Source organism: Athene cunicularia (assembly GCF_003259725.1).
Source record: "Athene cunicularia isolate RWA chromosome 3 unlocalized genomic scaffold, athCun1 chr3_part1, whole genome shotgun sequence".
In the NCBI taxonomy this organism is placed as follows: Eukaryota; Metazoa; Chordata; class Aves; order Strigiformes; family Strigidae; genus Athene; species Athene cunicularia.
This window is the reverse complement of record NW_020799097.1, coordinates 2,085,065-2,100,329: the sequence shown is the minus strand read 5'-3', so window position 1 is coordinate 2,100,329 and position 15,265 is coordinate 2,085,065. Positions and strand designations below refer to the sequence as shown.

General features: G+C 42.4%; 1 protein-coding gene across 1 annotated transcript in view; it reads left to right on the top strand.

Moving 5' to 3' along the window:
- The window catches only part of INTS9 (integrator complex subunit 9), a 57,628-nt gene that overhangs the window by 24,650 nt on the left and 17,713 nt on the right, over positions 1-15,265 (top strand). Inside the window, exons 9-11 of the mRNA XM_026846376.1 lie at positions 6,284-6,395; positions 12,162-12,342; positions 14,669-14,729. Of these exons, the coding sequence (XP_026702177.1) occupies positions 6,284-6,395; positions 12,162-12,342; positions 14,669-14,729 (354 nt within the window). The remainder of the gene's footprint in view (positions 1-6,283; positions 6,396-12,161; positions 12,343-14,668; positions 14,730-15,265) is intronic.

The window sequence follows — 15,265 nt, the reverse complement described above, 5'->3', positions numbered from 1 at the left end:
TCTGTTAGTCTTCTGTAGGGGGAAGTGTCTTTGCTTAAAAAAAAAAAAATAGAGGGGTTTATTCTAGTTGGGATGAGGTGAAGTATAGAAGCTGGACTAAGGTACCTCTGCTAGCAATTGGCTTGGCTTAGTGGGCGTTGAGAAGACATACTATCTGGTAAGTGGACAGGTATCAATAATTACTAGGGAAAAATAACTGAAGTTCTGTGTTATCAATGATTGGTGTTAACTTACCAGCTGGGAAATTCTCCTTCACCTTAAATGGGAAATTTTCAGTAGAGTTAAACAATAGAGCATTAGTGACTTTTTTTAAAATCTATATTTCACTGAAGAGTCTTTACAGACAGTTCACAGTCTGCTTCTGTATCACTTCTGAAACATCCTTCCTTGGGAGAAATGATAGCTAGCTGGCTGCCAACTTTTCCACCCTGCTCTGCTAAGGGCAAAGTCTTTATAGTGCTGTAGATGTAATTTCCAGTAAATTAATTCTCTCTAGATCCATAAATTCTTAGTGCAAAGAATGGCTTGAAGTTTGCAGTACTGTGTGCCTCAGAAGTTATCAAAATAGTTAAAAGCAATATTAGCAGAAGATATTTAAAAATAATTTAGAAAATGTGTCAGGTTCACGATCAGTAAGTAATTTCCCCTAAGGTGAGTATCTTCTGAAGAGCTTTGCTTCTCAGCATCCTTCATTTAAAAGCTTGGTCTCAGGAGCTGAACAACTGCAATGGATAAACCATCCTTAAGAGTATGGCTGTACTTAGCTACATGCAACGTCTCAGTCCTTAAATCCCTTTTTCTCATCAGCCTCATACTGGCCTGGATTGTGCTCTTTTGTCATCTTTTAGTGAAGGAACAGCAGCAGTATTTGACAATATAGGAACGGAGTATTTCTGTGAGAAACTTTGCACTGTAAAAAGCAGTTTGCTAACTGAGAGCATTTTCTTTTTGTTTACATGAAATGGAGATTCAGTTTATCAGGTTAGACTGGCCATGCTTCATCATTTTCCAAAGGTGATCACATCTCTGGAAACTTGTGGTGAAGTCCCTGGTTTTATGGAAATTACCTCCCTGTGCCAGGGAATGGTGTGTAAATGAACTGCCTGGTAAGAGCACAGCCCACAGGCAGCAGATCTGTGCTCACTCACTGCAACCTGCAGAAATGGTAGCAGTTAGGGAGTTTCAGCTATAGCAAGTGCAGGAAAATGTACCGTGAGCCTACGTGAAACCCTAGGGACCTACTCAGTTTGCTAACAAGAAATGAAACCTGAACTATTCAGTCTGCTGACAGTGTTGCTTGTCCCACATGCTCTCCAAGAGCCCCATTTTTTAGCATACAGTCCAGTGCACTTTGCATTATTTTGTACTGATGCATAATTTGAATAGCTTACCAAATAGTTAAAATTGCATTCAGTTTCCTTTCCTTGTTATTTACCACATCACAAATGTTACTAGATATAATTTGCATATCAGATAGCATCAGCATCGTCTTATATTTGCTTCCAGATAATTGTTGAAGACATTGGATAGTTTTTGTCCTACTGTTAATCCCTGAGAAAACCAGTACAAGCTCCTACAGTGGGGTGATTCTGTAAAGACTAGTGGTTTTTGTAAGCTGCCAACCAGCTCTTCATCTAGTTTATATTTGACAGACAGTATATAATGATCACAATATCTTGAGTGGCACAGAGTCAAATCTGTGTTCAACAAATCAGCATTTTTTCATCAGGGAGTGAAAAGCTGTCTGACCTGTTTCTCCATAGAATCATCGTGAGCAGTCATAGTGAAATTCTCATCTTTTAAAGTGTATGAGAAGTCACTGCATTTTATTTTTAAGAAGATATCCAGTTAATCAGCCTATGTTTATGTAAAAACGTATCCAGAGCTTTTTGAATAGTAGTAAAACCTTAGCACTTTTCCAGTCTTCTGGAACTCCCTCTATAGCAATTTAAGAATGAACTTCAGTTGACCAGGCTCTCAGCAGCCATTTGTTTGTTTAGGGTGAAAAGACACAGATTATTTGGGCATACAAATGGAAAAAGCCTTCTTCCTCTTAAATCTTGTCTAATACACGCAGTAATAGCCTGGAAATCATTTCCTTCTCTCAAGGTGCAAACAGGATAAGGTTCATCCCAGCTGACCAAAATTGGGTGCCTGCTCAGTCCTTCTATACTTCTCCATTCTGCCAGTGCTGAGATTTAAGTGCTGACACAGTGGAGATGGCAGCACGGGTGGGAATTAGCAGCCATGGGAAGAGAGTGGGATTGCTTCTTTGGTGTCAATTACACCTTAAATTTTTCTTAAAATTTTAAGGTATGTCTATAATCAGCAGAGGGTTCTGGTATATCTGTGTTGTGGTTTGAGCCCAGAGGAAACTGAGCACCACACTGCCCTTCACTCACCCCTTCTCCCTCAGGAATGGGAAGGAGAAAATAAAGCAAAAGGCCCAGGAATCGAGGTAAGGACAGGGAGGGGAGTCTTACCCATTATAGTTACAGGCAAAAGACAGACTTGTTAGGGGAAGAAAAAAGAACATCACTAACAATAATGACACAACAGACAGAGTGGGACAGTGACAAGCTTACCACATTTTAAAACACCTCCCTCCACCCCTCCAGTCTTCCTGGGCTCAGCTTTGTTCTTGATCTCTCTACCTCGTCCCTGCCAGCAGCACAGGGGCAGGAAATGGAGTTTATGGTCAGTCTGCTGCTCCTTCCTCCTTGGGAGGAGTGGGGTAAACATCTCCCTCTTCCCCTGCTCCAGCATGGTGTCCCTCTCACGGCAGACAGTCCTTCACAAACCTTCTCTGTCATGAGTTCTTCCCAGGGGCTGCAGCTGTTCCTGGGCTGCTCCAGCGTGGGTCACCGCTGCATGTTGCAGTCGTCCCAGTGCCAAACTACAACAGTGGGGGCTGCTTCTTCCCTCAGAGTCCCGTCCTCCTTCGGGTACTGTTACCTCCTCCAGTGCCACAGGTGGATCTCTGCTCCTCCGGTGACCTCTGTGGTGGCAGGGGAGTGGCCCTGCTGTCTCACCACAGGATACAGGGGGGCTCTGCTCCGGCACACCTCCCCTCCTTCCTTCCACTGACCCTGGTGTTCACATGGGTCTCCTTCTCATAATCCCTCCTCACAAGTCCCCAACCCCCTCTCAGCATCCCCTTCTTAAATACGTTATCACAGAGGTGTGGATACCGTCGCTAATTGGCTTGGCCTTGGCCAGAGGAGGGTCCAACTTGGAGCCGGTGGAACTTCCAATGAAGCTTCTCCCAAGGGCCACCGCTGTAGCCCCCTTCCCCAGTACCAACCCCACCACACAAACCCAGCGTAATCTGTAACAACTAGTCCATCTCTATTAACAGCAGACAGAAGGTGAAGCAGTTAGTTTAGACACAGCCTAGGATGTCCGGATTAGCTGGAACAGGGTGCAGTGAATGCTGGCTGTTGGGTTGGTCTTGGATGCAGCAGCAGGAGTATCTTGTGAAATCCTCAGCAGGTCTGTAGGAACTGCAAGTGCAGGGTTCAGCAAGGCTGTATTCATAGCTGCTGAAAATAACTGAAGAGCTTTAAAGGGTTTGTTTGAGTGTTAGGTCTGGCACCATTAATTGTTCTCTTTGCTTCTGTCTTCTGGCAGATGGTTTCTATTGAAAATTTTGCCTCACCCTCTTCTGAGGCTAGAATTGACACCCTTGCCACTGAAGTGGAGAACAGGAGTTGACAGCACAGGTTCAGACATGTCACTAAAAGCCTTTTAAGACATATTCTTTACATTAACCCACAAAAATCAATGCAAGCCCTCTCAGTGCAATAGCAGCTGAAATTATGCGTATCTAATATGGCATAATCATTATGTACATTATCACAGGCAGATTCGATATTATTTTTTATTGCATTATTGGCATTTCATCTGCACGGACACGCTATGGAGAGTCAAAGATTGCAATAAATCTCACGTAACAGGTCTGGTCCTACAAGGTGGTGCACAGTGTAAACTTCTGTCGAAGTGTGCGAAATTCCCCTGCGTGTTTAACAGAGCAAGGTCTTTCTCAACTACTTAAGAATGGCACTAAGGGACTGTCAGCAAGGGAATTAATTGTAGAGTGATCTAAGTTCAGTAGAGGAAATCTCTTTATCAATGTCTTCTGATAGAAGTCTTTCCTGGTTCATGAGACTGAAGAGGGTCTGTTGAGAATATATAACCATAAAATCCCATGCAGCTGGCTGCAGTTGCCCACCTTTGGTTAAACAGTAGCTGTGGGAAGTGCATCCCAGCCCAGAGTGAGACTAAAAGTTTGCTTTTGACCATAGCTGTACTGCATCTGCAGAGAGAGAAGGGGATTTTGCCTTTTTGAGATTGAATCATGATAAATTTTGAGTATCAAGAATATATATTTAGTATCACGTCACACTTAAGTAGAATTTCTAAATTTCTACTGTGTGTTTGCTAATGGAGAGAAGTGGGTATGCATTTTCATTCTGCTTTAAAAAAGTGCCAGTATAAAACATGTTGAATGTTGAAGGAGCTGGGAGTGTTCAGTGTGAGGAGGAGGAGGCTGAGGGGAGCCCTCATCCCTCTCTGCAGCTCCTGACAGGACATTGCAGAGAGGCTGGGGCTGGGCTCTGCTCCCAGGGGATCAGGGACAGGACAAGAGGGAACGGCTGGAAACTGCCCCAGGGGAGGGTCAGGCTGGGCAGGAGGAGAAAATGTTTCCCAGCAAGAGTGGTCCGAGAGTGGAACAGGCTGCCCAGGGAGGGGGGAGTCCCCATCCCTGGGGGGGTTTCAGGGCCGTTGGGATGAGCTGTGGGGGGATATGGGGTAGGGGAGAACTTTGTAGAGTCTGGCTGAGGGTTGGACTTGATGATCCCAAGGGGCTTTTCCAGCCTGAATGATTCTGGGATTCTGTGAATGATTGGCCTCAGTGAAGAAAGTGTGAGCCTTTATGCACAGTCAAAGCAGAAGCAACGTTTGCTTTAACACTAAGACTGCCAGTGGTCAAGTTACCACGTATTTCCTTGGACCATTTAATCGTCAGTCCTCTGCTACATCTGTGAGGCACAGGATAACCGTGCAGATCTAAACTCTTCTGTCCCCTAGGAAGCAGATGGGGTGTGGATGGATGCTTGTGATAGCTGCCCTCAGCCCTTTAACCACATCATCTAGGGCTGTACCTATGACTGCAGGTTGTCAGTACAGTACTGTAGAGCCAGCAGATCATAGCCCTGTGAAATCATCTATTTTACTTTGACATATCTTAGCTTCTAGCACAGTCTTAAAAGAAAGGTATTGGAAGTGGGGCATATACTGCTAATCAGAATCGCTAGGGGAGACTGGTAAGCCAAGTCATATTTTTTCTATTATTTTAGCTCTGGTGTTGCACTGGGAGCACTGCTTTTTTATGGGGGGTGGAGGGTGGTGCAATTGAAACTATGATTTTTCACCTTTTTTCAACTACTGGCTTTTAAAGAAGTACTTGTCTGTTTGGCCTGATAATATAGCTAACTTTAAAAAAATTAATGTGTGATTATTTCTTAGATAAATAAACAAAATTTATCAGTATTAAGGAATCTAAACCAATTTCTCTTTTCTGCCAGCAGTAGCCATTTATCATTTCACAAAACCAGGCTTCACAAAAAAGGGCTGTGCAAACAATACAAAATGAGTGTTTGAAAGTCATGGTCGAAACACTGTGAGCAGAGGAGCAGACTTCATACTCGGGGGAGAGCCTCGTGGAGCGTGCAGATTCATACACAAAATTGAGAGCTTTAGACCCAAAGTCCTTTGCTGATCTCACCTCTTCCAGAGAGAATCCATTGAACGGTTGAGGGAAATGGTCCTGTCCCCTGTAGACAGGGAGCCCTGGAAATCAAGCTGTTGCCTTGATTTGCAAAGGGAAGCAAGTTGGAAACTAGTACAGCCAGAGATAGTAATGCAAGAGTCAGATCGTTTCCTGACTGTACTTGCCACATCCTCAACAAATTACTGCCTTTTCAGTGTTCAGCTCCTGAGGCCATGAAATGATTAGTCTGTGGAGACTTCTTTGAGATGGATCCAGTTACAGTTCCATTGTTTGTTTTGGGCTGTAGTATGCAGGTAAACAGTTGTATGTGTTTTTATTAACTGCAGTTAGATTTCCACAGATGGAGGAATGTTCACTTTAAAGTGTTCCATGTGTTCTCCTTCTTGGTGACTGTATGTATTCTGTATTGCAGTCTTCTTGGTACAGAGCAGAGAAGCCTCTGTTATAACTGTCATGTTACTCATTTTATCTCACTGTGTTCTGTTTCAGCCCATGGACCAGGCTTCTCTTAAAAATAGTGATGTTCTCATCCTGACGGGTCTTACACAAATCCCTACTGCTAACCCAGATGGCATGGTAGGAGAATTCTGCAGCAACTTGGGTAGGTCGTTGAAAGAAGTCTTTAGCCTATTTTATCATCTTATTCATTGCTTTGGGTGGGAAATAATTCTGAGATTCCTGGAATTGAATAACTTGTCCAGCTATAGCTTCTGGCATAAAACTAGCTGTTTAGATTTTACGATGTGCTCCTGATGTCATTAATACAGTAAGTGCTTGGAGAGACACAAGTTGTACCTAAAATGTTTTGGAATGGAACAGGTATAATGAGATTTAATCATCTGCTGCTCTTGGTTCGCTAAGTATGTCGCTTAGCTGCCAACAGACTACATGTTGCCTAGGTTTTGGATATTGTTCCCAGCTGAAATATTACTATTTCCTTCCTGTATATCAGCCAGTGTAAAATCTTTACATGCTTTTTTATGACTTCCAGTTTTGAAAACAAGCACATCTGCTTCCCTTCTTACACCTGATTTTTAAATATATCAAAAGCAAATAGCACAATCTCTGTTTAAAAAAATATTTCAAGATATATTTATAGACCCCAGAAATATAAAACCTAATCAGATGCTTTCACAGCTGGAAAAGCTGATAATTGCAAAGCTGTGATATCAGTGTGAATGGCAGCATTTTCCAGCCTGGAATGTCACATCCAGTGCTGTTCTCTCCTTTTCTCCCCTTCCCCCACCTCAGCTCCTCTGTGCTCTCACCCTTCTGTCCTCAAAGCACTTTCTCATGTCTATCCTACTGTATATTGTCTGTTCTTTTATCAGAGATCTTCCCTTTATTTTAAACTATTTACAAATAAGACTAAAAAGCTTGTGATAGGATGATTGTTACAAAGGTTATCAAAAGACATTAGAAGTCTAAATCAGGGAATCCTCACTGTAAGCAAGTATTGCAGTCCCCATTACACACCTGGGAGATATTTGAGCTGTAGTATTTAGGTGGCTTACCCAAGGTTGCAGAATGAGGCAGAAAACAGAACTGAAATGCAGGTAATTCTTAGTCTTACTTTTTACATGTGAATGTACCACTGGAGAATAAAAAAAACCCCACAATACATCGGCGTTTTTCCCATTTTAAAATCCTTGCGTGTATGCACAGATGCTGAATATCTCACAGTCCCAGTATGAGACTGCCAGGGTAGTGGAGGGCAAATAGTACAAGGGAGGTGGTAGATTCCTCTGTCAACCACCGTCTCTAAATCAAAATCAGATATCCCTGTATAGGACAAGTTTCAGTTCAAACAGGAGTCATAGGTCCTGTTGTGGGATGTACAAGGTAAAATTGTGTGGGTTTTGTTTATATGAAAAGATGAGTTCCAAGGTCAGGATGATTCCTTGTAGCGTAAATACCTATTAATAGAGTGTGTTTTGGCATTTTATAAGAATGATAATCTTGGATTGTACCAAAGATAGTCGCTGCCAACATCCTGGCTCCAGCAGGGATCATGAGCAGATGTCTGGAGAAGAGTAGAACAGGACGAGACTATATAATACTTTCCCCTTATAATCTTATAGCCTTCAAGTATTTTTATTTCAGGAATTTCCTGACTCAGACATGGCTTTTTGTGTAGTTAGTAATGTTCAGGGGTTTTCTCTTCCAGGAACTTGTCCAACCTTCCCTTGAAGCTGTGTTAATTCTTAACACCTGTGACTTCCTTTCCTAAGTGATGCATGTGTTTATATCTGTGTGTGTGTATTAAGGTCTGTGTTTTCATTGTTCTTAAACACTGTTAATTTTATTACCCTATGAGCCCTCTCAGATAAGCTTTGGTGACCTTGTTCTGCTAGATCCAGATGTGCTGCCCTTCTCTGTCCCTTCTGGACCTTTATGGGGTTACTGTTCCCCTGACAGACGGTAGTACGATCGCATCCTGTCATCTTACCTTCAACCACCAAGGAAGCAAGTCTGAGCTGAAATGTTAGACTACGGCCTGGAAAGGCCAAGGAGTGGTACATGTTGCCCTGCTGCCAGCTCTGCTGCAAATGTGCTCTAGCAAGTACCTCAGTGTCACTTCTGTCTTGAACTGCAACAGCTGTCTGCTGAGTAAGCAAGAAGCTTGTTAATTAAAATGCTTTTAAAACTGAAAAGTCTTTGAGACATAGCTTGGGCCCAAAGCAAAATCCAAAAGGTGAATGCATATAGATAAATATGTTACATATGTAGGTACAGGTGGATGTTTATCTGAGCAGGTTGTTCTGGTTTACAGAAATGTTCTGAACTATTTTTGAGGGGTTTGCTGAAGGTCTTCAAGCCAGCTTCTATCTTGAATGAGACAAACTCAGAGAAATTAGAAAATTATTAAAGACCAAGGGAAGATACATGCTTAAAACAATGCCATTGTAAGAATCTGGAATTGGAGTGGTATTTGCCAAAAAATGCAGCAACCTGAAGAAATTAAATAATTCTGTGAATAATGTACTGGTAGGGCTGTCTTCTACATAGCAGCGTTCACACATCTTACCCCAGCATCAGGAGAAGAAAATAGTGAATCAATTTTCTTTCAAATGTGTAAAAAAGTCCAAAAAGCAGTTGGTTACTGGGACAAGTGACAGAGTAGGCAAGCTGAGCGCAGTAGTTTTTGTATCTTTTTCCCATTTCCAAAATGTTCAGGGGACTTCACAAGAAGCTTAAAATACAGTAAGTAAAAACTAAAGCAGACACTGGAAATTTACCAAAAATGTATATCATGAGGTAACAGCCTGCTTGTGGGTAAGTGTTGGGAAGCACAGAAATGGAAGTGCCAAAATTTCACCTTGATCTCTGTTTTCATCCCAGCATGTAGGATTATTAGTGACATGCATGATTTCCTCTCCACATTGTGTGTGCAGCACTGAAACCATGCTTTCTCACGTCTCCGAGTTCCTCTCAGCTTAGCCCAAACCCCTTTTTTCTGTGCTCAGCATTGCAGCACCAGCACTGTGCAGCTCGAGAAAAGCAATTGTATTTTTACATTGCCTTGGGCATCATCAGCAAAATTGCCAGACTGTCTGTAGGGACAGTTTGTGATATTTTGTGTGCGTGTGCGGTTGTGCTTGTGTGTGTGCGTGTTTATATAAAGCAGAAAAGAGCACAGTTTGCTTTTTAGGTGCCAACTTGACCTTGTGGTGGCAGCTGTTCGAAAAGCAAGTATCTCATTGTGAGCTGTAAATTGAACAACTTGTTATGGAGCTACTGAAGGAGACTAAATTTGAAATGCCAAGATTATTATACAACTTTTATCAAGAGAGTGCATCCATCAGTCACAGAGATAAATTGGGCCTTAAACAGCTTTCAAATATACGTGTCCTCTTACTGACAACTATAGAAAGTTGCCGTAGTGGTGCAGAGAGACAGATTGGACCTGCTGCTTGCATGGAAGGCAGTATGCTTGTAAAGGTTTTCATCCCTGTGTCGCAGAAGCTGGGAGGTAATTCTTATCCCTTTATGGAACCACTTAAGAGAACCCTCAAGAAGTAGTGCCCAGCTTGCTGACCACAGCATGTACGGATAAACTTGAACCGAGGAGCTGGGCTGAATTCTAAACTGGAAAGTTGTCACGCAGAGCCTTGTCAGCAGTGGGATAGCCATGTTGCTGTCCTTTCCTGTCCTGGGGACCAGGGGTATTCCCCAGCCCAGTTTCAAAGGTGCATCACCATGCTGCCAGGAACATGAGATTCAAGGGGTCAGCCACCCTGGGTCGGTGGCCTAGTGGGTAGGGCAGCTGCCTGGAAGAGTGCTCCACTCCCTGGACTGTGATTTTATATTAATTATTGGTAACCAGCTCTGTAGTTTTCTTGGGAGCAGAAACAAGTTGGCGTCTGCTCCAAGACCTTGCCCTCTTGTTATTTTCTCTGTGGCCCTAGGAATCTTGAACTTCTGGTTGTTTTCAGCAAAAAGGTTTGAAGTTCCCATAGCTATCCGAGGGCTGCAGGGAAGGGAGAGCTGTGAATTCAAACTCTGAGGCTTAGGAATGAAACACACACTTTTCAGGGCCCAGACAAATTCTTTAGCCAGCCCATCTTTAGATGAAAGCTCTTCCTCCTGCCTCCTCAAAGGTGGGAGGGAGCCGTTCAGCTTAACTGGGTGAAGCTAGTTTGTGCCTGGGTGAAAAAAGAAGGAACCAGTTTACTGGAGACACACACCTTGGTGTTTCAGCCAGTATTTTTGTTCAGAGCAGAGACAGAGCTGCAGCTATACCCCTTTTCTTAACATTTTCTGCTGATCATTAATGTGCCCTGTACTCTGCATCCCCTGTCTCTGCCCCATGCAGCATTCTTGCTGCTGTGGCTATAGGTACTTATCTTCCTTCTTTGCAGAATTTTTGGGTGCCTAAGGAAGCAATGCAAAGTCTGGTCCTGGAGCCAGAGGCTTAACTTTCAGCCCCCAGATGGCTTTGAAAATATCGTTCTTAGTCTCATTTCTCTCTTCACATCCTGTTTACAGATGGGATAGTTTAGACTTGCCCATATAAGAGGGATAATATAACACATTGCTGGGATATTTTGTAACCTCTCAGGTCCTAGACAAATGCAAAGTATTGCTATTCACATTCACAAATATCTTGATGGTATGGTTTGTATGTAACTTGGAGAAAACCCAGGCAATTAACCCGCTACACTGCGATTGTATTACAACTCTGTTAGAAGGTGTCTTTGACCACCATTTGTTGTTGGGAGCAGGGTGTGGAACAGGCACTGACTGCTAAAAGGAGTTAAATACCTAAATGTATGTGGAAAATCCTACTACAGAGTCTTTGCACTTCCTTAGACAAAGTCTTTAAATATTCAGCCATAAACTTAAGCATGTAGGTGGGGAAAAAGACCCTTAATGTGCTAAATCCGCACCCCATCAAAGCTTGTCAATAAATTGAAGTCAAGGAAGTGATTATGGTGGGATGTAATATATGCATTTTCAGGCTCTTTCACAGCTTTTTGTGTAATGCCTTGATGCATAATGTTACTGCTGCTGCACTGCAATTAACATCAGTAGATGGTTTTACCCCAAGCCCACAGCTGAGATCCTAGTAAGGCAGCAATTGCTCAGCGAGATGGACAAAGTATTTCCACTTTCCCATAAGGTACAGCATTTTTGTAATTCGTTCTGACAAAAGAGCAAAATATTTGCTCTGTAACTTGCTTTTGCTGTTGTACTCCGATCTGTCTCAATTACAGAGTAAACCTATTTTTGTTTTTTCTTTACCTCATTTTTTTTCTAGCTTCATGCTGTCTACAATTCACAGAAGTTTTAAATTGTTCTTGCTATACTGAAAAGACAGAAATATTTAGAGGTTTTAAGAAGGAGAAACACTCCCTTCCCCTCTTCAAGTTTTGAGGGCTGTTTGAAATAGCCACATCTTCAGCCATTCATCTAGAGCACTGAAAACCAAGCACAGAACAGTTTAGCAGGTGTAGTGCTTTCAGCTGAAACCTGTGAACTGTTGTCCTTCCCCTCTGGTGGACAACTGACAGATGGAGCAGAGTTTATTTTGATGGAAAGGTGGTTTGTGTCACTCATTTATCCTGGCGTGCCAGTGCAAGACCGCCCTCTCGTGTCAGGAGTTTTGTATGTGCTCAGTGTGTTATGTGCCCCCCCAGCTAATGGACTAGAATTGTTCACTCCACTAAGCCTGGGGAAGGCAGTAAATAAATGTATTTCATGATCAGAAGTGTTTCTCCCAATTCATATGGATAATGTGTTCTGCTAATTCATGCGATAGCTTCTTTCTATACCTTATGTAATATTTGGATTAGAAGAATTCTATTAAAAAGTTTAAATATGAACCCTATTAATTGATTTTTCTCTTTCTCTCTCTCTCTCTTAGCTATGACTGTCCGTAATGGAGGAAATGTGCTGGTTCCCTGTTACCCCTCGGGAGTAATATATGATCTGCTGGAGTGCCTGTATCAGTATATTGACTCTGCTGGACTCTCCAATGTCCCTTTTTATTTCATCTCACCTGTTGCCAACAGCTCCCTCGAGTTCTCCCAGATCTTTGCTGAATGGTAGGTGCTGAAGGACTGCTTCATCAGCCTCAATTCACACACTCAGCTATGCAGGTTGTCACTACTTGACATATTCTAATATACACTTGATTAGAATTGTGAACACGTTTCTTGAGTCACAAGGGTGTGCGTGCGTGTGTAAGTAGATGTTCTATAATTAGGGAAGCATTGTTTCCTATAGAACATACAAACTCAAATAATCTGTCCTTTTTGGTACTTGCACTGATGATTAAATGATGTACCTGACTTGAGTGAATTTTAGCTGTGCCTGTTTGCATGTCTTACCCAGTGTCCCCAGAACTATACCATAGTCTCCTGTGTAAGCAAAATAGATTTTTCAGGCTTGATTTTGCTGAGCCTGCAATGTATTTTCATGGCAAAGGCCAACAGTATCCCGGACTGTGTTAGGCAGAGCGCTGCCAGCAGGTCAGGGAAGGGGATCCTTCTCTGCTCAGCACTGGTGAGGCTGCATGGAGAGTGCTGTATCTAGTTCTGGGCTCTCCAGTATATACTGGGGCGAGGCCAGCACAGGGCCACAAAGATGAGGAGAGGTTGAGAGAGCTGGGACTCTTCATCCTGGAGAAGAGAAGTCTCAGGGGGATCTTATCAATGTGTAGAAATATCAGACGAGACGAAATGAAGATGAGGGAGGCAGACTCTTCTCAGCCCACTGACAGGTCAGGAGGCACAAATTAAAACATGTGAAACTCCGTCTGAACAAAAACCCACACTTGGTTACTGTGAGGGTGGTCAAACACTGAAACAAGGTGTGCAGAGAGCTTGTGGAGTCTTCTATGGAGAGACCAAAACCCAACTGACACAGTCCTGGACAACCTGCTCTGTGATTCTGAGCCTTGGAAAGGAGAACCCAACCACTTATTAATGTTCCTAAATTCTTACAAATGGAGATGTGCTCTAGATTACTAAATAGAATAAGTTAGCTTTTCCTTCCTCTCTGTATTTTTCAAGTCTAGAGTTCAAGAAAGAAAAGAGAGGTGGTGGAAATCTTATGTGAATTGATCCCTCAGAATTGTAAGGAGGATTGAAATCTGGTAAATTTTAATTGTGTTACTTTCAGCAAAGGTAGGAGAATCAAGCCTTGGTGTCCTGGCCAAATTTATGTGTACTCACCAGGGTGTGTTGACTCGTATAGTTTATAGCTAAACAATTGTTCACTTGTACTTACATGATGGTTTCATTTCAGCAGCAGCTGAAGTGGTAATTGCATAGTTCTTGATATAATAATGTCAAAGTAGCAGGAATGTTACGTGTGCCTGTTGGGTTGTTTTGTCTGCTGTGTCTAGCTGGCACAATTCAGACACCCAAGTGCTCAGACACCATTTTTTTTTAATTCTACTTTGCTGTAGTGGCTTATGTTCAAAAGTCAAACCCACGATTAGCTAATCTCCAAACACTTACACGTAAGGTGAATGTTTTACTTCTGTGGAAATGGAGGCAGAGGTTGAACATCTGTAAAACAGGTTTGGCATCAGAACTGGGGTTGAAATTCAGGGATTCTGGCCTTCCAATTCTACTATTTAGTCAGTTAAAAGAAATTTCCTGCTCTCAGTATCTCTTAGACTTTGTCAAATTTAGTTTGACCCAGGCTTATTGCTTTTTAATAAAGTGAAGAAAGTATGAGAAGGGTAGTGTTTCCCAGAATAAGCATCCAGGACAGTGTCACTACAGATAATTGTAACGTCACACAGACCTCTGACAAATATCTTATTTTAACTTCTGTAATAGGATGAATCAGGAGTCTGGCTAGAGCTAATCAACAACTTTCAATATTTTATGTTTTAAAAATAAATGGTTGATGTAAAATAGCAGATAACAGTGAGCATTACGCCATAGTGAGAGACAGTTTACCAGCATTGTAGCTGCAATAATAAAATGCATAGGGGAATTGGATTATAATGAACAAAAGGATCAAGTCACTGCTGAGAAGTGGGATGAGGCAAGTGGACTTTTTCTGTGTCGGGTGATTTGGCTTTGCAAAAACTGCTGAGGTCTGAACTATGAAATGATGTCGAGGTACAAATTTGTCTTCAACAGCAAAGGATTTCTGGTACATAGTGTGTACAAAATTACTTTCAGCTGTCTTGCACCTTCTCTACGTGATCTGGCTATGACTGAGTTGCCGTGTCCTGTAGGTGCTGGCCCTCTAAACAGAGAGACTAGAAGCAACAAAACAAATTGGTGATTTTGCACCTGATGCCACAGATGAAATGTTTTTCTCCAGAAAAAGTTTAACAGTAGGTGGCAGCAGATACTGCAGGATGTTCTGCACCTCTCTAACCCAGCTTATTTTCCTATTCTTTTAAAGGTTGTGTCATAACAAACAAACAAAGGTATATCTTCCAGAACCTCCTTTTCCCCATGCTGAGGTAAGTAAACCATGGTCTTGCTGTCTGCTAAGATCACAGAGTGAGTGGGTTTCTGGAACACAGTCCTGCATGGCTGTTGTTTTTTCTGATGAACGCTTCTACAGCTATTTAATAGTTGTGTGTCATTATTCATACAAGTTTGGGTTTTTTTTCCTTTGCTTTCTGTGATTAATTTGGGAGCGTGGGGGAGGAATGAATGATGGTGTTCCCTCAACTCAAAAATTATCATGATGTTTATTTCAGCATATAACTTACATATGCTCGCCTGTTTCACTTCTTCCCCCGCAGAAGGCTATCTGGCGTACACATGGTTGAATGTTTGCTCTTATCACACTGCAACCACGAATATTCCCTTTGTCCAAGCAGTTTACTTCAAAGTCTGTAAAACTAAGAGCTTGTTATCAGACAGCTTAGTCATCCCAGCTCCTACCTCCCTAGCTGAAATAGGCACCATGTTGTCTGCTGCAGGAGAAATGGTATCTTGAAAGAGAGGTTTGATATAAAAAGTTAAAGCTTGGAGCCCTGAGTGCTGTCAT